The 25,063-nt window shown below is 35.3% G+C and overlaps 1 protein-coding gene across 8 annotated transcripts in view; it reads right to left on the minus strand.

The window, feature by feature from the left end:
- The window catches only part of lama2 (laminin, alpha 2), a 199,738-nt gene that overhangs the window by 89,788 nt on the left and 84,887 nt on the right, over positions 1-25,063 (minus strand). For all 8 annotated transcript variants that reach the window (XM_015359827.2, XM_015359821.2, XM_069195960.1 and 5 more), the window contains exons 11-15: positions 23,138-23,278; positions 22,092-22,265; positions 13,695-13,796; positions 2,023-2,234; positions 264-375 (exon numbers count right to left, since the gene is read on the minus strand). In XM_015359827.2, the coding sequence (XP_015215313.2) occupies positions 264-375; positions 2,023-2,234; positions 13,695-13,796; positions 22,092-22,265; positions 23,138-23,278 (741 nt within the window). The remainder of the gene's footprint in view (positions 1-263; positions 376-2,022; positions 2,235-13,694; positions 13,797-22,091; positions 22,266-23,137; positions 23,279-25,063) is intronic.

Genomic DNA, 25,063 nt, shown 5'->3' on the forward strand with positions numbered 1-25,063 from the left:
TAAATATGAAATATTGGGAACTTCTAAATTAGGTTTAAACAATATAAAAAATGCATTGTTTTTCTTTGTTGCACGACTTTCCCAAAATACAGTTTCCTTTTAATACATCATGTTGTTAGATTGCAGCATCTATTCAACCTTCAACATTCCCATCACACCCATGGAAGTTAAATGGTGGCTATAGCAATGTACCTTCTTGGTGCTGTATGTTGAACATCCTTATCAATCCAAAAAACCTGAAATAAGCTATGACATTCACTTACTTCACAGGACGTGCCGCTGTACCCAGGAGGACAGAGACACATTTCAACAGCTGATGCCACAGGTCCACTTCTTGAATATGGAGTGGCCACTTCAAGACTGACAGAACTTAGCCTAAAAGAAAATCAAACAAAATAATGTATGTACTGGTTACATAAGTAAATGAACTACTGATATATTTTTAGAGAGAAGGAGGGAGAGTAAAATTTTAAGAACAGCTTGCAACAGGCAGGCTAGCATCATACAGAACATTAATATTGAAATGTTTTAATTCATTTAAAAAATACTCAAGCTACAAAGACGGGGTCATATTTTGTGAAGAATGAAAAATGTATTTGAAACCTTACTACACTGACCAAACTCAATAACACATTATGATACAAATATTTGTTTCCATTGTCAATAGCATTGCATAAAGATTTCAGCAGAGAGTATCCAGAAACTATACCAGTACACAACATAGTGGTATTTGTAAATAAAAGTAATACCACACAGTATTGAAACTAGAAGCTAGCTGTTAATTGCACACAATTATGCATACATGAATTTGCCAAATAAAAACTGATTGACTCCCCAAGTCAAATGTAACCAAATTATATATTTGGATGAGTCTCGGCACCAGTATTGTTTACAAAGATACATACATTTCATGTTAAATATAATCCGATATGTGAAATAAGGGAGAGTGTCTGTTATATGCTTTGAACTGTTTTTTTATTATGGGAGGACCTCGTGTGAGCTGTTCATACAATTAAAGCCTCAAATGTCAATGACTTGAAGTAGTTCTATAATGAAGAACGGGCCAACACTCACAAAAGCCATAAAAGCCTTTCTGTTACAGGAAGAGTCTATGTGAAGCCATTGCTGCTCAAGGAGGTCTCACCATTCATTCAATCTGAGGGGTTCACATACTTATTCACAGGGTCATTTTGTTAATTAAATGATCCAAATATGTGTCTTTGTGCTATATGTTTAACCGAGTTATCTTCATATTTTGTTTCACTCCCATGAAGATTTAATTCCGTTTTATGTCTAAAACTTACAAGAATACTGATCACCCAAGGGGGTTCACAAAATGTGTAAAGCAATAAATTAACTCTTAAAAGCAATTTCCTTAATTTCTCCTCAGTTTTAAAAAGCAATCTCTTACACAAGCAGATGTAACTGCAAAAATCTCAAAGTAACTTTCCCAAATATTGAATATTTTTGTAAAGCTATACTGCATATACTGTACATACACAAATGTTTCCTCTTTGTTTCCTATTATAAGAATTCCAATGTACAGTACATACAGCAATAAACTCTTCTACTCTATTCTGTACTCTATCCTGTTTCTTTAAGTTAAATGCTTGTCCCTTTCCAGTAAAGGCTGTGTATTTCCAGATTTGTACGAGTATAGGCCTTCTATCATTAAAGAAATACCAACTGCACTTTTTGTATTTCTATTAATATGTGTGTAAATAATTCCAGTACTTTTCTAAACATTTATTGTACATATGAAATTAATTTGTATATTCTTGGATAGAATCCAGAAACCCATACAAACAGATATTGTAACCTTGAGAAAGAAAGATCAGTGAATAATTAAAATAAGAAGATAAATGAGAAGCATGCAGAAACGGGGAAGCATTTACATTTTTTTTTCATAAAGAAAAAAAGACTAAAATGCTAATAATAATGTTAGCAATAATTATGTCATATAATTGTGCTATTCTCCAGGACATCTAAAATCAGTTTAATTACTGGATTTTCACTCTGTACCTATAGATGGCGTTGTTTCCATTGGTGTAGGAGGCTCTAATGAGAAGACGAGTCACATTTGTCAGAACCGTCACGAAATCCTTCTTACTGACAGGCAAGCCTGTTTTGTGATGTTGAAAATCTTCAGGCTGCAGCACAATTACTTTCCTGCTTTTTCCAAATGGGTACAGCTGGATTCCAAATTGGCTGTCAATAATTTTTATCCCATTGCCCTACATAAAGATAAACATAGACATATTTTAGAACATACTTTTATTAGCTGTTTCATGTTATGGTACTGTATTCATATATGTAGAAATCCTGCAAAATATTAACTTGTTAACTGTAACTACAGTAATATTGCAGAGTGAAAGTACATAGAGGCATATTTAGGACCAAATAAGTATTAAAATAGAAAAAGTTTAATAAATAATTACACTGAACACAATTCTAGTTCTGGTGAGGTTGAGATTAATGAATGGGTAATTCATGTTCAGTGCTCCCCTTCTGCAACACACATAGTAATGTCACCTATAAAATTCCCCCTAGTCAATCATGTTGGTAATTGCCTGGAAATAGAGAAACTGCCTCAAAACCATTGCATTATTAACAAAGCAATGTCTCTATGTCAGAATTTCTCTCATGTTATAAGCTATTTCAGCTATTGCTGTTTACTGTATTTTAATTTATAATGGCTTTGGAAATACTGTGAATGTATTTTAGCATTAAACCCTTAAATGTCAAATTGATCATTATTATTTGATTATGTAAAATACATTTTTGACCGATAAACAAGTTTCTTAGTAATTATTTTAGGACCTATACTAAAAAACATATGTAGATCAGGTAAAAGCATAAGAAATACATATCATATTTACAGAAATTAAACAATAATGTGCAAAAGCTACTAAATATTAACTATTATGATGATCATGCATCCAAACAATTAATAAATGGATATAAAATGAATAAATGATAACATCTGTACAAATTCAGAAGAAATTGATTCAGTCAAGAATAAATATCATTTAGAAAAATAACATAATATAATATATAACATAACATAATAAAATGATCATGTAAATTCTGAAGCAAAGAACTTTAATAAACAGATAATATGTACATTCAATATATACATTCAAGAAAGGTCTGCCACGTTCTTGACAGAACGTCTGCAGGTGGTGAGGGTGGGCACCACCGTATCCTCTACCCTGACTCTAAACACTGGAGCCCCCCGAGTCTGCGTGCTTAGCCCTGTCCTCTACTCCTTATTTACCCATGATTGTGTCGCCAGGCATAACTCAAACTCCATCATTAAGTTTGCGTATGATACAACAGTCATTGGCGTGATCACAGATGGTGAAGAGTCTGTGTACAGGGAAGAGGTTGAAACCCTGGCAGCATGGTGCCAGGACAACAACCTCTCTCTGAACATCTGTAAGACTAAGGAGATGACTGTGGACTATAGGAAACACCAGGGTGGAGATTACACACCTATCCACATCAGTGGGACTGCAGTGGAGAGGGTCAGCAGTTTTAAGTTCCTGGGAGTTAACATCTCAGAGGACTTAACCTGAACCCACCACATCAACACCGTGGTCAAGACAGCACGGCAGCACCTGTTCTTTCTCGGTAGGCTAAAGGGGTTTGGCATGCCATCACATATCCAGGCCAACTTCTACAGGTGCACTATTGAGAGCATCCTGACTGGCTGCATCACTGCCTGGTATGGGAGCTGCTCCGCCCGGGATTGCAAAGTACTGCAGAGGGCGGTGAAGTCAGCGCAGCTCATTACTGGCTGTGAGCTACCAAGCATCCAGGAGATCTACTCAGCTAGATGTCTGAAGAAGGCCAGGTCCATTCTGAAGGACCCCAGTCATCCCAGTCACAAACTGTTTTCCCTCCTACCGTCCGGTAAACGGTACCGAAGCATTCGGTCCAGGTCCAACAGACTACAGAACAGCTTCTACCTCCAGGCAATAAGACTGCTAAATAGCCAACCTGCAGCTCCTTTAGCAAATCACCTATAATGGCTACATGGACACACAGTTTTCACTGTATTCAGCATAAACGCACTACTTGTATATACTGCATACACCATGGACACATCACAGCTCTACTCATATTGAGTTTTATTCCGTTTCTTTTACATCTATTATTATGTAACCTTATTTTCATAACCTCAATTTTGTGATTTTTCTGATTTTTGTGTTTTTGTGATTTTTGTGATTTCTGTGATTCTTGGGATTTTTGTGAGCTCGCGGAAAAGACATTTCATTGCCAGCAACTACTGCTGCACACTGTATTGTTGTGTATTTGATAAATAAACTTTGATTTGATTCAAACAGCATCTCAAAAGTATCCTATTGATATGTGTCAGCTATGATCTAATGTATACTTAACTACTCATCTGGGGGAATCCTTCAATGAATTTACATGTCCTATTGGCAGGCTGTGCGAAAATCAATAAAAGGAATATGAAGATCAAAGCACATACATCACAACTTTTCCAGATGTTATTACCATTGTGGAATCATGCAGTACAGGAAGTCTCCAAAGTACAACCAGTTTGTGTTCCAAAAGCATGCTGGCAAGCTGGTTGTTCAGAACTCGGAAAGCATTTTCTCATGTTACAAATGGTGGTTGGCTGCTTAGGCTCATATAAAAGGGCCAATTTAACAAATACATGGGGATAAATTAGGTGTAATATTATATACATTTGCACAGGAAGCACAGTGGCACAGTGGTCAGCTGGGGCCCTGGGTTCAATTCTAGACCTGAGGTGCTATCTGTATGGAGTTTGTATGACTTCCCTGCATTCATGTGGGTTTCTAGATACTCCGATTTCCTCCCACAGTCCCAAAATATACTAGTAGGTTAATTGGCTTTTGGGGAAATTAGCCCTGGTGTGCGTGCGTGTCTGTCTGCCATTCAATAGACTGACGTCCCATCCAGGATGTACCCTGCATTGCACCCATTGCTTGCTGGGATACTGTAGGTCCCAGCTCCCCTCTGACCTTGAATTTGAAGAAGTGGTCAGAAAATGGATGGATAGATTACACATTTGCAATGAAACCAGAACAGAAAACAATGGGGAAGCACACTGCTGTTACAAATGGGCATGTTTTTTTAAAGGTAGAAGTTTAAATAATCCTCTAACACAAAATTAAAACATAAGAGAACTTCTGATTTCTTTGCACAGCATAGTGAGATTGGAGCAAAGAAGAGTCACAAACCCAAGAGACAAATATTTGTTTGCAACACATGCATACAAAGTGCCACATAAAAACCTATTTGCAAGGAGGGTGAGTGCTGGTCCCCTTTGGATTCTACATTCCAAAGCTACCCTCACTCTTCTCCTCAAATAAAGACCTATCTTACTGCAAATTCCAAGAAACATGGCAACCTTAGGAGGCAATGCATCTTTCTAAACAAGAAAAGATGTTAAGAAAGATGTCCAGATGCAAGTCTGATTGTTACTGTATATACTAAGATGGGCTTTCTGGAACAGACAATCACCTAATACTGCAGGTTATCCCTAAGGCCTAGCAAAAGAACACTTGGTGGACTGAAAGAACTCCAGCTGGTGTCTAAAAGTTCTACAGTCTTATTGAAGTTACTGGACAGATGGCCTTAACAGGTCCCCACACCCATTTCCTGTCAAATTGTTTCCTGGCCTGTTCTAGGTAGAGGTTTACTCAATTTAAAACAGCTATTTCACACTCCAAATTTCACCAAACAAACAACACTGGTCTAATACACAAAAGTTCAAGTGAATATCTCATTGGATACCTGTATAACGTTAAATACATTATGTAGGTTTATTGGTTGTTTGAGTAGGATTGCTACTTGAGATAAAAAAACTGACCTCATGTCATTTTATTACTTCAAAATACCAGGTACCCAGCATTTATTACAATTTAATGTAATTAAATTGCAAGAATTAATTGATTACAAATATTCATAAACACCCACTGAAAAATATATGATCTAATTCAATGCAAGAATAGTAAAAGATACAAATTCTGTCCTGTTTAAGAAATGAAGACTGCATGGTTGATATTGGCATAATTGAAAGTGGCCTGTCTATGAGAGATGTTGCTCTCATAGACAAAAATAAATATAAAATAAAAATAAAAAAAGAGATGTTGCTTGGAGAATGAGATGTTCTGCCTCAACAATCAGCAGACTGGTCCAGAGAAACAAAGAAACTGGGAGGCAGAGGGTCACTGTAGATGCCAAAGACAGTATGATCACTGCACATAATTGTTGTCAGACTGGAGTGACTACAGAAGGAGAAATGTGATGGAAGAAACAATCCTCATATGAGCAGAATGACTGCATGAAAATCATGGAAGTGCTCGAAGACTATTCAAGACTCCAAAACTGTGGGTAGAAGACATTTGAAGTGGTGGTGGAGACTGTAGCCATTCAATTCACCAATGAGTGCTACTTTAGCCTTAATATATTGTATGGTACCCAACAGAAAACAGAACCTGTAGCAATGTCATAATAAATGCTGGCAGTTATATTGTTCAATCCCGTCAGCCAAGCCAAAAAGCTCTGATGAAATGGGGAACCTGTATTTCTCAAAACAAGCAACAAGTTTCTGAGGCACAATGAATTGTGAATATCTCATTAGTCACCTAAAAATGATAGAAAAATGTGTAGGGTAAGTCTTAATGCAGCACACAAGAACCCATTTGGTTCAGACAGAGGACAATCTTAAGCTTAATGATACATTGACAAAGTCCTTCAGCCACGTTTTTCCATGCCTGTAAGCCTATCAAATTCCCAGCAAGACAATGTAAGATCACACAGCGGCAGGACTATGACTGCACAGTTACAGAAAAAAAAGCTGAGGTCATTTTACTTATTGTTTTATATCTATGTTAAAAATATTTGATTAAATCCATTAGACCTTGGTGCTGCAATTCATTTGTGCACTGGTATAAATAGCAGACACCAAAGAAATAGATTTCGAACCTTTCCAATCTTTCTTTAACCCATATGAGTTATATAGCAACCAGAATACTTTTTGATTAAAAAAGAGATCTGTCTGATTGCATGTAAAATGTAAGGCTGTAGAAAAGGAAATGACAATTGTGCTTTTGGAAATCATATAAAAATGTGCTCCTTCAAGACTTTTGCCAGCAGTTTCCAATCTATATTCCTGTCCTTCTTTTGATGTGGGTGGAAAACTGATGGGAATTGAAATAAATGTCACTCACTGGTGATTTGTGAGTACCTAGTGGTGAATGGTGTGAATACTTTATTGTTTAAATATGCATTCCTTTCAGAAGATGTTTTGCTGTCAATGTGAGGTGAATAGCACCGTATTCACAAATCCAAACACTATTTATTTCATAAAATATATATTTAGCTACAGACATTTCTTCATTTCTTTGTTAAAATTATCAGATGTAAGTCTTTAAAGCAAATAATTTATTTTCTCACATTAAAAAGAAACCTGTTTTAAACTATAATTAAGTAATGTAGCCCACCAAATCTATTAGAGCAATCGATTAGGTTAGGGGGCCCATTGCGTTTTTATGTAACATTCATTGAAGGGAAACAAAATACACTTGAAGGTTATTATTGAAAGTTTTATTTTCTTAAGAGTGCTTTGAAGTGAAATAAATGAGGCAAAAACAGTACAATAAAAGATAACAACACAATTTGCACTTTAAGTCAACATGAAGCAAAATAATTCAGACGAGAAAGAGATGCATACTGTTTCTTTAAAGAAGAACAAAGTATATTATTGAAGTCACAAACTTATGAATGCTTAGTCCTGCTAGAAATTCACCCCTAAGTATGATGATTCACATCTATAAGTTTTGACCTTATCTGAAGGGGATATCCATATGTACAACGTTAACAATAACTCCCCTTTAAAGATTTTAATTATCTTTAACAGAGAAGGTTGCCTTGTCACTGTCCAGAGACCTGGGGACGTGGAAAAATCTAACTGAAAGCAAAGCTGAATCTATCTTTTAAAGCTTTGTTAATGGCAAACAGCTGTTCAGGAACTGACTTTAGAACACCACTGGATCACAGCTGTAAGCAACTGGCGACATAAATAAAACCAGACAAATTAGTCAGATGTCTGATTCAAGCTTTAAACAACATGATACTTTGCCATATACGTATGAATCAGCTGGTGATAAAGATGCTGAACACATTCAAAGTGGAAAGTACTAATGTCAGTAAACTTGTTTACTGTTTTCTGTATAAATCTAGTCACTGTTGGAACTGATTAATAGTACTTTATTCAAGTTCTTTAGTGATTTGGTTCACATGTTATAAGATCATAATATTCATCTACTGCTCATTAATTTTGGAAACAGATCCTCAAGTGATATGCACCAAAGTTCACATTTTCAGGGTTTTTAAAAATGTAAACAGGCCCTCTGGTTTTCTGTGATTTTTTTCCAATAACAATAATACCCCTGATCAAACCCTAATTAAAGTGTTTAATCCATTTTATATTTTATCTTGCAATATACCATATGCACAGCAAATTTGTGCTTAAGACATATTTGTCGACACATCTCTCGATCATACAATAGCTGAAATAACAAAAACAAAGATAAAATTAGAAAAAGTCCTAACTTGAAGGAATGAAATGTGAAACTAATATTAAAATGATAAAAAAAATGTAATCTATAATCTGAGTGCCAGTTGCACACAAGGTATGTCTATCAGTGGTTCAACAGAGACTCAAATAGATTAAGAACAACTAACAGGGTTCATATGAACATAATTCTGTGGTTTTATTTAACACCATCCAACCAGTTCAAAATAAATTTAAAGGGAGAACAAAAAGTCTCCAAAAATAGCAAACGCTCAACATATATTGTTCAAATTAATATATTAACTGAACAAGAAAGGGCAAAACTTTAGAACTACAGAAATCTGTACTATTGACATACAGCATGTTGAGTGGTAGAAAATGGCTGGCACATGCCTTTAGTAAAACATGTAGGGCTTATTAAATATGTATTACCATTGAAAGACAGCCTTCATAGCAGGGATATCCCGCATCTACTACTGGTATACAGTATAATTTATATATAACTGATGCATTGCAGGTATCTCCTGTTCTAATGTTTTACTGAAATTATGTGAAATTAGACCTTATTTGTATGAGAAATACAGATTTCAAATCATGTCTACAGCTCATTAAAATAATTATTGAATAAATAATTTTGTATGAAACCCTTAAGTACATACAAATCTTCTGTGGAGACTTTGGGTGTATTGATCAATATCTATTGAACTTTAAGTAACAGTTTTCACACTTAATGTTCTGATATGTCTTTGTCCTGCTTCTACAGTATGTACTGTAGCTTAAGGTTGCTCTTAGCCTGTTAACAAAATCACATTCCAGATTTCAATGTTAGATAATTAGACAATAGTTTTAAAAAAAACAGGTCCATACTCAAATGCATTATTAAATGGCTCTTAGTTGCTAAAGCTACTCATCATAACAGATTGCAAACTACATGTTACATTGAGCTTTCAAATAAATATTTAATTTTAAGCCTTATTTTGGTGTTGCCAAATTAAAATGTAAGTTAAACATAAATCTGAAGTATACAGTGTAAATGAGTTCCACCCATTGGAGCTTTAGTATTCTATGTATTAAAAGCCATGGGGGTTTTCAAGGTGAAAGTGACCTACAAGGTACAATTGTTGCAGTAGAAATATGCTGTATAAGGTATACTTTTTTGGAAAACATTTTTAATTCTGTGATATTTTCCTTACACGTAATAAATAAATCAATTGATGGGTTAATATTGTAACAGTGCAAAATCCAATGCTGTAAGGAAATTTTCAGATGCAAAGCATCTACACTGTTTCTAACGTCCAGTAATATACACTGGTTCCTTCTCCAAAGTCTGTTTCTATTGCCTGTTTCTCTAGTTCATCATTTTGCTCAGTGTCAAGACTATAGCAAGAATCCCAAGTTAACTATAAAACCAAGTAACTACTATATTTAATAACTACTATAGATTATATTAATTAATTAACAAAGATTTATTTTTATTACATTATGCCATCATGTACTGTAGCTTATTACATTCAACACTCATAAAGTGCACGAGCAGCAGGCAAAATAGGATTTTGGTCTGTATCTGTTTCTGCTGTGTTGTAGGCTTCTCCTTCTCAATACTAAGTCGCATGTCGTTCACCTTTGAAACAGTTCTTAATCTAAACTTCTAAACTTTACTGAAAGCCAACAGGACCCAGCAAGTGGTTTTACAGTTTATCCAAGGCATCACCTCCTCTAGCATCCACTTCAGCCACAAGGTTTCAATCGAACTGTGACTGTTAGGAACCCCTGCAAGCGTCTTAGCATTCCTGAGAGGATAATGGGCTGTTTGGACACAATACTTAGATTTTAATACTTAGATACTTATCCTAATTAGATCATGAAAAACATAAATAATTTAAACTGAATTATAATAGCTACATGATTTTTTATGTTTTATGCTTCAATTAAAGCATGTTACATGAAGTATAAAAAATGTGATAACACAGTACTTTTTGACATGTTTTTTTTAGCACGTGTCTGAAGACTGAAGGATGCCACTCCTGTTAAACAGCCCTTTGTCTTCAATGTTGCAATCTGCCCAAGCAGTGTGTACAGCTTTTGACAAAGCATATGGTTCTGGGTCCTATACTTTTACACTTCAAGTCTATTTTGTATTTTAGATACAGTGTAATTCAATGTAGATATTTTACTTTGTCATCTTATCCATTAGCATTCATTAGCACAGGTGCTCCTCAGGGCTGTGTGAGCTCACCAGTTCTGTTCACACTTTATACAAATGATGGTACAAGTAGTAATCAAAGCAGCTTGATTTTCAAATTCTCAGAGGATACAGCTGTGCTTGGCTTTATGTATAGAGGAAGCAGCTCATCTGTGTACATGTCAGAAATCCAAAGGTTTGTGCAATGGTGTGACAACAATAGCCTAATTCTGAATGTTAATAGAACAAAATAAATAGTTTTTGATCCTAGAGAAGTTGGTGATCACTTACATGTAGTAATCCACAATGATCCTGTCACACAGGTTGATTCATACAGTATAAGTACTTAGGAGTACACACAGACAGTAACCTGTGCTGGACAATTCATGTTGAGAGTGTTTGCGCCAAAGTTCAGCAGCGCTTATATTTCCTGAGAAGACTAAGAGTGTTTGGGGTTTGACAGGAAATAATACTACTCTTTTACCATACTGTAATCGAGAGAATTATCAGATATGGTATAACATTGTGGTTTGGTAATTTATCAGCTCAATTAAGATCACAAATTACCCATCTCATCCAAACAGCTTTGAAGGTCATGGGAGTGAAACATCACCACTCCCTGTAGACAATCTTTGAAAAAGCCATAATCAAACAGGCAGGAAAAATTATAAATCAGATCCTTCCCACTTCCTCAATTCTGAATACAAACTTCTGGCAAATGTTTTAGGGTTCCCAAATGTAAGTCAAACTTTTGTTCCACTATCCATTAAAGCTGTCAATGAAAAAGGCAAGGACAAACAATTTTTTATCTTTACAATCCACTTGTGTGCAATATCTTTTGTAATGTGTTATAAATGTTATATGTTGTTATGTGGAAATACATGTGTAATAGAGTGATGTGCAATGTTTTTGTTTTTGTTTTTTGTTTTTTTGTGGGGGGTGTTTGCATTATATTTAAATGTACAAAAGTGCTGTGTGTCCACAAAAAATGTCCTTGAGGGGACAATAAGTCTAATCAGTTTAATACAGTGCCCTAACAAATCACAAAAACTAAAGGATGTCTGCAGTGGTCCTGGCCAGCCTACCTGCCACTGTTTTCCCTTTGCTGTGTCAGTCAAAGCCCTCCGGATGTAGCGGATGACTTTTTAATGAAGTCATGGTCTAACAAACAACGAGGTGTCAAGCCACGTCTTGGATCCTGCTTGTCTTCAGTGAAAAATGTAGTTTGAGGAGTAATTCAAAGGTGAGCAACTTAAAACGTATTGCTGGGGTGAAGAAGTACAAAGAGCTCAATGACCACAGTGGTGCTTCACATAATGACATCACATAAATTGTATGGTCTGGAGACCATACCTATTTCACCTGCTCTCTATGCAGTGTGAGTCTTACAGTATATTTCATAAACTATGGGACAATAAAGTAATTAAAACATCATTCTGTTATTGAAACTGAAGAAAGATGTGAAGACGGGGGTTTGAATTTAATCCTTTCTGTAGGGGGTTTAGACTTCTAAGTCACAAGCTGGGGTTTATGGCAGGAAATGGGGTTAACTGATAAGGATTGCAGATGCAAGCTAGGAACCCCCCTGGGTGTAATGGTAAACTGACCATTTGTCCAGAACATCGTAAACTGGCCAAATACCATGAACCCCCCTCTTTACCATCAGGCCGAGTGACGTCAGAAACGGAGAAGAAAACACTATATAACCCAAAAGTTTGTAACAGTACGTTGAACAATACTTCGGTTTTGTTGTTTCTTGCGGGAAACAAGACTTCGGCTTTATTGTTCCTTTCATGCAATAAACTCATCTGTTTTACTTCATCTCGGGATCAAGAACCTTATTTCTTCCATTACAACAAAACTATGTAATATTGTAGAGATCGATTCCACCTTGCTATTGACTACACACATGTCCTTTCCCCTTAAACCCCGGGTTCACCCCTTTCCCACCGTTTACCCTAATAAAAATGGGGGAAGAACACCCTCACTCTCTCTTTCTCTCCCCTGAGCCAGCCAGTTCTCTTTGTCTCTGCCTTCCCAGCTCTTCTCCTGAGCCATGATTAGCATATCCCACCATAATGAAAAGGGCAATAAAACTGTCACTGAGCCTGTAAAGTCATCTCCCGCCTGTCCTTCCTCATGTCATCAACACAGAACCGGAAGCACTCATTATAATACTTCAAATATCTACTGCATATGTAGCTTGGTTATATGGTTTCAATTGTATCCGTTATATTGTTTTAAGCAGTTCATGTTATTGGCGCGATATAAAAAGATGCAACTAGTATTGATTACCAGCTGTGTAAAAAGATTTTAAGAGGAGCACACATTCGTAGATTGGCCCAGAGTGTGGCACTTCACTGACCTGATGACCCTCCTAGTGCTTCCAATGTAGATTAAAGCTTATGTACACTACCCACATTTGTTCCTTTTTAAGAAAACTTTTTGGATATGCAACCAGTGTAGATTACCAAATGCCTAAAAAATTATAAGCGAGTAAAATGCTCACTTTTCAGAAGCAGTGTAGATTCAGCTTCAGCCTTAAAGGTCATTGCATGCTATTTGTGCTCTTGCTTATCCATCTAGCACAGAGGTAAAAAAGGACTGCATCACGGAAATGAGATGGGTGTGTTTTCTGCCAAAAAATGCTATAACAATAGAGAACGTCTCATCTTTTTATTTTATATTTTTGTAGAATAAGTACAGCAAGAACATTATTTTTATACACACTGTCTGGGCATGAATCACTCACATTTCTTTTAAATGTATAATAGTGTAAGAAAGGTGTAACAAAAATAACAAATAACAAAGAACAAAAATAGCAAGAAAATAATTTAGAATAAAAAAATAGTAATGTTATAAGCAACACTAAACACAAAGGCACAGCATTACCTAATGCCAAATTAACATTTCAATAAACAGTACAGTACCTACCTCGATAATAACATCCGGATCCGATGTGGTGCTGATAACTTCACCCACTTCCACTGAGTCATAAGAGACTGTATAAACTAGCTTTCCTCCATAAGCTGCTAACTGCAAGAAAGTAAAATTACAGACATCAATATTTCAAGAATTTTCAGGAACTGATAAAAAAAAATCAGAGCCATGACATAACTTCATAATTTCTCCAGTTTTTTTCTTCTCCAAGTAAATGACTGACTTTTGTATTTACAAAACAGAGGTCATTTCTAAACCTAAGGACTATAAGAAATATTTCACATACGCAATAATTACTGATATAAAGTATGAAGAGATGGTTTATTTAAACCATTTATAATGTACATATAGTAAGCTGATATCTAGAAAAAAAGAATGACAAAGGATTAGTAGTCATGTACATTATCTTATAGAACATTTCCACACAACTCCAAACTTTGTGGTAATATAATATTTGTAAAGTAATTATTTCAGCAAGCAAGTAACAGTCAATTTATGAAAATGTAAAAAAAAATACAATTACATAAATCTTAATGAGTTGATGTTAAAAAAAACAAAAAGTTTTTAGATGATCTTTTATACTCTTAATTGTGTCAAAGAAAAACAAAACAATTCTGTTCATATTATCTTTCCTTAAAGTCAATTAAGAGTAAATCAAAAATGACTCATGATTTATTCCTACAATAACCAAGGCAGGAAATTCAGAATGTTCTGTTTTCTAATGGAACATAACATCTGAATTTTACTTTTAATCATAAAGAAAGACAAATTCTGAATTCTGTATTACTTAGCTCAACAAACTCAGCACCCACTACGACTCACAAATTCAGCTTGAGGGCAGTAGTTTAATAAATAAAACCACCGTAAAACTTGAACTAAAAAAAAACATTTTAACTGGACCTGGAAGGCAAAAACCCCTGGAACTGTGATCATTTCTTTTCTCAGTGGCTGTCAACTGTCAACCACATTTTTACACGGACCACAAAACTAAAAACCTAGGAACAAACCATGCTGCAAAATTACACACTCTTCTGTTCATTTATACAGTATACAGTTTGCTCCAAATGTATTCATATTCTAGAAACAACATAACTGCCAGTTTCATCAAATAGAAAACACAATTTTACAATTCCGTGTACAGTATTGTATATTGCAGAAATAAATTTGAAAAATGTGAGACAGTATTGGAAATTCCTATTTGCCATTAGTTTGCATCTGTATCTTCAGGTTCATATTTCACTTCAATGAAGTCTATTGATTTGACTTTGTCAATGCCTTTTGGGATTTTGAACACTTGAATCTTCTCTCTTCAAGGCCAAAACTGCTGGGTCCTTCAGCCTGTCATTACAAGGCATTCCTTTGAGCCCAGGAATGTATCATATTCTCAAGAGATTCCAAGCAATATCTGATTTGTAATGTGGGGACCAAAATATACAATTAAAATATTCTAAGCTTAGTCTTATTACTTCACTGTAATTTTAAGATAATGTACTGTAACTTGATTTAAGTTCTGTGCTTTTAACAATATGTGTAATATTATTGTCACAGTGATTAGAGCAGTGCTTCCCATCCTTGTTACTGGAGGGATCTCACTGTCTTCTGGTATTTGTTCCAGCTGAGTTCGTAATCACAATCTAATTGATTTTCTATTTTTAAATTTCCAGCTCCTAGCTCTTAACAGGATTGTAGGTAACACGTGCTCATCCTGTGCTAATGTTATACTTTCATAACTTCATTTGTACCTCTATAGAAATGAAAAAAGCTCACCATTGGAGTTTTTGGAGCATACTCATTTTAAAAGTAGTCTTTTCAAACTCAGCATTTCTCATCATATACTGTATTTAATGTACATGTTTCTGCCTCCTATATGCAACACTTTACACTCTAAATTAAATGTCCTCTACAGTTGTTTGCCTAGACTTGAATTTTTAAAAGCTTTTTGAATACACTATGCAATATGTATACAGTGTTTGCTAATGCTGTTTTTTGTATCATCTCTGAACGTGACCAGTTTGATAACTATACCAGAATTTAGATAATTGATATCTTTTAAGAAGCGCAGTGGTCATAATAAAGACCCCTGTGGTAAATACCACGTACTCCACCAAGAACCCTCCCGAATGCTGGTATTATTGTTTGTATTAATTTGTTGAATATGCCGTAGAAATGCTTGAAATGTCACTTGCAGTTAGATATTTCATTCATTTTAAGAAAAAAAATTCAGAACGTTGTCCAGAACTGTACTGCTGAAGTCTGATTTGGGTGTAAAAGTATTTTTTATAGCTTTATAAATGACATACTATTCAGTTTTTGTAGAGTGCTATGTATGAACAAATTGTAACAATATTCAGCACTTCACAGTCTAATGAAATTGTGAGCATATTACAATAAGAAAGATCAGATTACCCCTTACCATGAATTTTTCATACAGAAGTGATTTTTGTCCCTTTTGTTGAAAGCTATTAAAGTACTCAAATATGTATCAAAATAGTACTTGCAATACATTTTCTTTTCACAACTACTTACTTGTTCTGATTTTCAACACATGGATTTTGTCCTTAACGTAAAACTTATAATTATCATAATTGATCTATGTCTCAAATGTATTTTACATTTTAAAATGTACATTACAGTTCTTTTTCTCTGAAACTTTTAAGAGGTGACATTTAAAATAAAAAGCTAAAATATAATATAATATATAATATAATAAGTATTTTCATTTTTTTTACAATTATTAAAACTGTCATCAAGCTTTCATTAACTTGCCAGTGCATATTATACACTACTTTTGGTAAATGTTGAATTAAAGGTATAGATAACGTAATTGGAATAATAGACTGCAGTTACAGATATTTTCCTTTAATTAGTTCCTTAAGGTACAATAAAAAGACACAGTATCTAAGAGATATCAGCTCCAATAAATCACATATACAACAATTTCCTTACATTTGTCACAAGGGGCATAACACTTATAAATTAATCAATCTAAGATTGTGGTGCTACCATTTGTACTGAGCAACCATGCGCACCAGATGTGGACTTTGCTGACTAAAATAAAAACATACTAAATCAGGTTAATATGCATTTTTGTAAATTATACATTAAAGAAGATAAAGAAGTTGCGCTTCCAACCCTGAAATGCTAAGAGCCCAAAGTAACCTGTGCTGGTGACTTGTTTTATAGGCTCTTTAAGAGTGCAAAGACTGCTTTTTACAATCAAATCTAAAAATTATACACATGCAAACACATACAGTGCCTTGCGAAAGTATTCGGCCCCCTTGAACTTTTCAACCTTTTGCCAGATTTCAGGCTTCAAACATAAAGATATACATTTTTAATTTTATGTGAAGAATCACCAACAAGTGGGACACAATTGTGAAGTGGAATGAAATCTATTGGATTTTTGAAACTTTTTTAACTAATAAAAAAATGAAAAGTGGGGCGTGCAAAATTATTCGGCCCCCTTGCGTTAATACTTTGTAGAGCCACCTTTCGCTGCGATTACATCTGCAAGTCGCTTGGGGTATGTCTCTATCAGTTTTGCACATCGAGAGACTGAAATTCTTGCCCATTCTTCCGTGCAAAACAGCTCGAGCTCAGTGAGGTTGGATGGAGAGCGTTTGTGAACAGCAGTTTTCAGCTCTTTCCACAGATTCTCGATTGGATTCAGGTCTGGACTTTGACTTGGCCATTCAAACACCTGGATACGTTTATTTGTGAACCATTCCTTTGTAGATTTTGCTGTATGTTTGGGATCATTGTCTTGTTGGAAGATAAATCTCCGTCCCAGTTTCAGGTCTTTTGCAGACTCCAACAGGTTTTCATCCAGAATGGTCCTGTATTTGGCTGCATCCATCTTCCCCTCAATTTTAACCATCTTCCCTGTCCCTGCTGAAGAAAAGCAGGCCCAAACCATGATGCTGCCACCACCATGTTTGACAGTGGGGATGGTGTGTTGAGGGTGATGAGCTGTGTTGCTTTTACGCCAAACATATCGTTTTGCATTGTGGCCAAAAAGTTCGATTTTGGTTTCATCTGACCAGAGCACCTTCTTCCACATGTTTGGGGTGTCTCCCAGGTGGCTTGTGGCAAACTTTAGACGAGACTTTTTATGGATATCTTTGAGAAATGGCTTTCTTCTTGCCACTCTTCCATAAAGGCCAGATTTGTGCAGTGTAAGACTGATTGTTGTCCTATGGACAGACTCTCCCACCTCAGCTGTAGTTCTCTGCAGTTCATCCAGAGTGATCATGGGCCTCTTGGCTGCATCTCTGATCAGTCTTCTCCTTGTCTGAGCTGAAAGTTTAGAGGGACGGCCAGGTCTTGGTAGATTTGCAGTGGTCTGATACTCCTTCCATTTCAAGATGATCGCTTGCACAGTGCTCCTTGGGATGTCTGAAGCTTGGGAAATCTTTTTGTATCCAAATCCGGCTTTAAACTTCTCCACAACAGTATTACAGACCTGCCTGGTGTGTTCCTTGGTCTTCATGATGCTCTCTGCGCTTTCAACAGAACCTTGAGACTATCACAGAGCAGGTGCATTTATACAGAGACTTGATTACACACAGGTGGATTCTATTTATCACCATCAGTCATTTAGGACAACATTGGATCATTCAGAGATCCTCGCTGAACTTCTGGAGTGAGTTTGCTGCACTGAAAGTAAAGGGGCCGAATAATTTTGCACGCCCCACTTTTCATTTTTTTATTAGTTAAAAAAGTTTCAAAAATCCAATAGATTTCGTTCCACTTCACAATTGTGTCCCACTTGTTGGTGATTCTTCACATAAAATTAAAAATGTATATCTTTATGTTTGAAGCCTGAAATGTGGCAAAAGGTTGAAAAGTTCAAGGGGGCCGAATACTTTCGCAAGGCACTGTACATATACTGTAAATGCCATAACTCCTGCTGTATTTCTTCAAACAGAACCCAAGCTGCTTCTCTGGGAAAAAAACAAACTGTTAATTTTACTTTTGACCACTCACAGGAAGTTTATTAATAAAACCTTTACCAAAGATAGATAAAGATATTCAATAAATGTTGTATAGATGTGGGTAGACAGTCAGATTTCCTTTACAGATCTTAAGGAGGCCTTGCCGAATAATGGACTGGCAATGCTAATGATATTTCTACAATCAAAGTATTGGGAGCCCCGAAACAACACACTGAAAATCATGTGAGAACAGACAGTTAAGTAGATTGTATTCAAGCCACAACAGCTCATTGGGATAGAGCCTGTCCTTTTTTCTGTGATTTTCAGCGAACAGAGAGCACATGATTCCCCTACCCCATCACAGAGCCTACCCCTCAGCACTCACAGTGCCAGATGGCCTGGAGCAACTGGGGTTAAATACCTCTCTCAACGTACAACAGCAGTGCCTCCAGAAAGGACTTAAACCCATGATTCACTGGTTGTCAGTCTAGAGATTTTCTCACTATGCTATGCTGATCCCTAAGAATACAAAAGTCCACAAAGAACTAATTACCTTATCAATTTCAAAACTCCATTTAATTGGTGAGGCATTGTATTGACATTTTACATTCTTTACTCCCACTGAATTTTTACCCCTTTAATGGGTTTTACATCTCTTTCAGTAAGAAAACTGCAGACAGCTGACGTGAAGCATTCACTAAAAGAACACCAGTTGCACCAAAACAATCTTAGAATACACCATCAATATGCACATGAATGACCTGTCTTTAATACAAAACTATAGAAATTATAAATAAAAGATTCCACAGAATTCATACGGAAATAACTAGATTAGAAGATCAAGTATTTTGGAGTTCCAAAAATGTGATCATCCTGCACTATTAATATTAATATGCACTATTTAACTGCATTAGTGCAACTATATGTAACTGTATATTTAATGTCTCATTTGATGGTGTACGTTTTACTCTATGAAATATTATCTGTGCCACATTTAAAAAGAGTTCAGAGGTTTAATATTACATAGTTATGAACATCAAGTAACTTTAAAGAAAAGTTCCATCACGTAAAGATTTAAGTCATAAAAATGTAAGTGAACAATTATATAGTTTGAGTGAGTCATGAACTTAATCTTCTGAATAATTCCCTGAAACACTCGAAAAAGTCACTGAAGCAAGATAAAAAAAACCATTTGGGTGAGCACAAAGCTTTTTAAACAAATCTTCATAGTTCATAATACATTAAACAGATAGCATAGGACTGGGTATACGTATTAAACAGATATAGCCATCGAGTAAAATGTGCCATAATTTTATTGTGATACTTGATTCACTCAGGCTAACAAAAGTTCCAGAGTTCTGGCTGCTGCCGATTGCCCCTGTTGGAGTACATCAGAAATGGGCACATTAGGAGGCTGCCCTGACAATAGGGATGATATGAGCAGCAGCCTGGAATGAACAGTGCTTATTTAAATGAATGGCAAAGTGCAATGCAAAGACTCATTTCATGTTCCTCGCAGGAAATGACTGTAAATATATTCATTTGAGTAAAACAATCATTGGCATCTATCCATGCATATTCTCTGCTCACAACACTGTCATTCTTGTCAATCTGAAGATGAGAGGTAATGGCGCCAGTTTCTGTGAAACTGCTGAAGTGTGTACTCAGGCAACAGCCTGAAAGATGGGTTCATTTATCATCATAATAGGCTATTACCCATGATAGGTCACAACTCACTGAAGAGTCAGTCGATATAATTGGTGCTATTCCCTTCACTTTGAATACCCCTTAAGGTGAAGAGCAGCACTTACTAGACAATAGTCAATCACAGAACTAAACATTTTGTCTAAAAAAGTTCATCGAGATTGTTTGCAGTTTGATTAGGCTTATTGTACACTCTGTTATACTGAAGAAACCGTAAGACTATCTTTCTTAAGACAGTGCAATAAAAACTGCTGCATCGAAGGTAATGAAGCTACATTTTAAAAATGTTTAAAAGTGATGAGTAGCTATTTGAATATGCTAGCAAGAGATTTCTGTGTTTTCTTTCAATTGCAAGATACTTACAGAATAATACTTGTCTATACAATAGTTGTGTCATATTGTAATTCAATTAAAAAAAGATTTATTGTCAATTTACTGTACTGTCAACTGCCCTGTCATTCTCCATACTGGTGGATCCTTTTTTAATCTTGTTTCCTTGCTTTCGAAGATTTATGGCCTTCTACAAGTTTTACTTTTGAAGTAAATATTATTAGATATACATAAAAATAGTAAATATTTAAATGAAATATGATATTTAAAGTGAAGTACTTCAATTCAAATTCATATTTAAAAAAAATCTCACAAACCTAAAGCAAATTAATGTGAAATAAAGTTTAGAGAACATAAATCACACATTCTCAAATAGCTCTCTGTTGACACGAGTAGCAGCCTTGCAAATGATTCTTTAGGCTGAATAAATAAGGATGGGTTTATGTCCAAAAAGCACTTTTATAATGTTACTATTTTTAATTAGTAGGATTATTTTCCCAAAAATATACTTTATCAACAGATAATTTTGTTTCCTTCTCATAAGCAGTCTGCCGTAGTCGTCTTTACTTTTATAATTCAGCTGTATTAATTTTTTTCTTAGAAAAATACAGTGGCAGCAGCATCTCGAGAATATATAAGACTTATAAATATGGCCAGTATCAACTAAATGACATCATAAAACATGCATTCCTAACTTGAGTCCTACACCATTTTTAATGTGGTGATAACTGTACAACAGTATTAACATAAATAGCTTTCTTCCTCTTCATTAGAAAGTTAGCTGTCCCCTCTAATGTATGTTGAAACAGCCATAATTTATATAATGAAACATGACACTTAAGATGTACAGAAGTAACTGTTAAGGGCTTTGAGCATTACTGTTGCATAAAAAATCATATGCTTCAGTTACTAATCTTCTTACACAAATCATGACAAACTGCAATAGCCAAGGAAATATTTGCTTCTTATTTTGGACAATATACAATGCTTATTACATTTTCTCTTGACATTTGTAAGAAATCTACATTTAGGCATGAGGAAATCCGTTATAGAAATACAATTTTACGCTACTGAAGCAAAGCAATTTCAATGCTTAAATTCATGAAATAAAATCCAAACAATAAGACAATGTAAATGTCATTCTTTGCCGACTTAATTTTAAACATAACTCTAGAAATAAAAAATGTGTAACACCCAAAAAAAAACCCAGAAAAATCAGCTGCTTGTTCAACAGGAAAAAAATCATTGAAATGGTTGGAATGACATAAAACTTGGGAGCACATTGTAAATAAAATTGTTGGTCCTGTATATTTAACAGTACAGTATCAAATCAAAAGTAGTTGGTATTATGGTATCAACCTCTGACCACTGAACAAAGAAATTAATCTTTTCAGGAATTCTAAAGTTTAAACGGAATTGTTACCTTATTTCCTAAATATGGTGCAGGTGCACTCCAATAATACAGAGGTGGCAACACTTGTCTGGCATCCTCGTTATTCACACTGAGCTCCTGAGACTCAGCATACGCACTGTGAAGAGGCCAGACCTTCTCTCCACCTGTCTGGCCAGTCAGAAACCACCCAGACATGTCTGTCGTCTGCAAATCCAAAACAGAAAATGTAGTTGAAGCACGACAATTGTCTTACAGTTTACCTTGAAACTGAAACGTGAGCAAAATGATCTATAAAATTAAGTGAAGTGCAAAAACCGTAAGACCTTTTTCTCTTTTTAATTCATTTTATTTAGTCGTCCAATTGATTTTAAAATGTATCCACCATTCTCTTATAAGAAGGTCTTGTTATTACAGTGCACACCAAAAATATGCTGTAAGAGTACAGTATGATTGTTAAGCTTTGTAAGAATATTCTTAATAAGGTTACAAACTATTGATACAAGACTAAAATCATTGTATATGTTTTTGTCTAGTCTCAACATAATTCGTATAGTACCTACAAAAGCACATGTATTTTTCTAGAAATGTTACTATAAGTGCACCATAGATAATTCTTGACAACACAGGTCAAATATTACAGTACCTTTTATGCAACCTAATTTTCAAGGTCAACTAAATTACAAAGACAGATGTGAATCAACCTGTCATGCAGTATCACACTGCAGATTACCTCCACCAATGCCTCCCTCTATGGACTGATTTTTCATCTTGGAGAGGTTTAATGATACGTACCACAGCAGGCTATTAAGGAGTTAACCTTTCCCCTTTACCAGTATCGTTTCCTCAAAAATTACAATTTGTTAGGCACTTTATAAATCGCTTCACACTCATGTCTCCACAGAATATTCTCCCCAAAATGCAATTTCTTCATCGTTGCTACAAACATCTATGTATAGGGATCAGAAATTTAAACATAAAAAGCATCCTTGAAGCTTAAAGATTTTGTTTTTCATTTAAATCATTAATGTATTGTAGATTAAAGGAAATGAGACAGTTAAGTCTGTCGTGCTCCTTACATCCATGTAGGTCCAATGGGAATCTCTGCATTCACTTGCAACACCCGAGCAGTAACACTTCTCACAGCCTCTGCGATTCCCACCCTGGAGATTAAAAAACCCCACTTTGCAGCGGTCGCAGTTCTCTCCTTCAACATTGTCCTGGAAGTTAATATCAAAATAATGAGCCGATAAAAAACCAAAACAACTGAAGAGTGTGTGCATGTTGCCTGTGTGTAAAAACACAAATAGCTGATTTTTTAAATTGTATTTTCTGGATAATGTGTCACATCGAATCATTTATTATTTCTCATTGCTACTCTGGAAGTTCTCCCGCTAAGCTGTAAATGATTTTTTTCCCTTTTATACTGCAGAACTGGCTCTCTGCCTTTTGCAAAAAATAGCAGTTGGTGAACCCTTTCCAGACTCTTGTCTTGTTTAAGTTGTTGCTGGTATATGAACCTCATATAACAGTTTTATGGTTAAAAATTGATTTTTAAAGATTTATTCACACTATTGTCCTGTTTATTTGAGATTATTTTCATCAGTTCATCAATCTGCACTAGGAATCAGATTCATCTGGTCACATTATTGAGGCTTCACATTACAGAGTGCTGCAATAACTCACTCTAATGTCCTTCCTCTGTATTTTAGATTTAAAGAGCTTTTTTTCATAAGAACATTTTAATCACTTATTTCAGTTGTGATAATACCAATCATAGTGTCTGCTGTATTAAAAAGAGGAAACTTGATACAGACATTGAGTACTACACAGAGCAGACACAAACATGCAGTGTCTCAGTGTTTCATTTTAAACATCACACAGGGTCTCTTGTAAACAAACATATACAGTAAAAACGTGCATTTTTACTATAGTTGTGGATAAGTGGAAAATAGCGTTTCAGATCTGGGACCTATCATTGTCATAAGGAAGGGCACTTTATTTACATTGACAGTTGAACAATTATTTCATTTTTACAACTAAATACTTGTCAGAAGTATCTTCTGTCTTGTCAGGGCATCTATTTTAATACAAAATCAAATACTCAAATACTTAAAATGATAGTTAAGTAATATTACCATGGATTTAAGTATCAAAAAAGCATTTAATTTTCTTATTCTTATTCTTACACTTATTTTGAAGCTTCCACCGAAATTACTAATTGTGAATGAGTGTTTTTCTGTGATCTACTCTAATATCGTACAGTAGGTAGACTTATATTCCTCACATAGATTTATGTTATTAAAACAAGTCTTGAAGACTTGCAGAACAACAGAAATAATATTAATATTAAAATAATAATATATAATATAATAATTTTATTTTTTTATTTTGACTTGATTGTTAATATTATATATATATTATATAATATTATATTCTATATATATTATATATATATATTTATTTATTTTCTCCATGGGTATGAAATCATAGTGACGCTCTGTTTTTTGAAGGAAAACCAGGACCCGAGGCTATTCAGCAGGCAAGTGAACTAAACATGAATTTAAACTTAGACCTAAAGGCTAATTGTCAACAATTCCAAATAGGCGATACACTAGTTTGAGCAGTGTGGTATCCTTGCATTGCTGGGTCTGGTTCATACGGACTGTACTTAAATATATTATGGATGCCATGTTAGTGCAGTGGTTAGCCTTTTTAGCAGTTCGTATAAAATAATTCTGTATAAAATGTTGCCTCACAACTCTGGGGCCCCGGGTTCAACCTCCGGGGTTTACTATCTGCAGGCTGTATGTTCTCCCTGTGTTTGCATGGCTTTCCTCCGAGTCTCCAGTTTCCTCCCACAGTCCAGACACATACGGGTACGTTAACCGGCTTCTGTAAGTACAGTAATGTGGCCCTGGTGTGGCTGCTTGTGCCTGAGCCTGCCCTGTGATGGGCGTATTCAGCCTTGCGCCTGTTGCTTGCCAGGTTAGGCTGCGGCTCCC

This window comes from Lepisosteus oculatus, chromosome 2 (genome assembly GCF_040954835.1).
Source record: "Lepisosteus oculatus isolate fLepOcu1 chromosome 2, fLepOcu1.hap2, whole genome shotgun sequence".
NCBI lineage: Eukaryota > Metazoa > Chordata > Actinopteri > Semionotiformes > Lepisosteidae > Lepisosteus > Lepisosteus oculatus.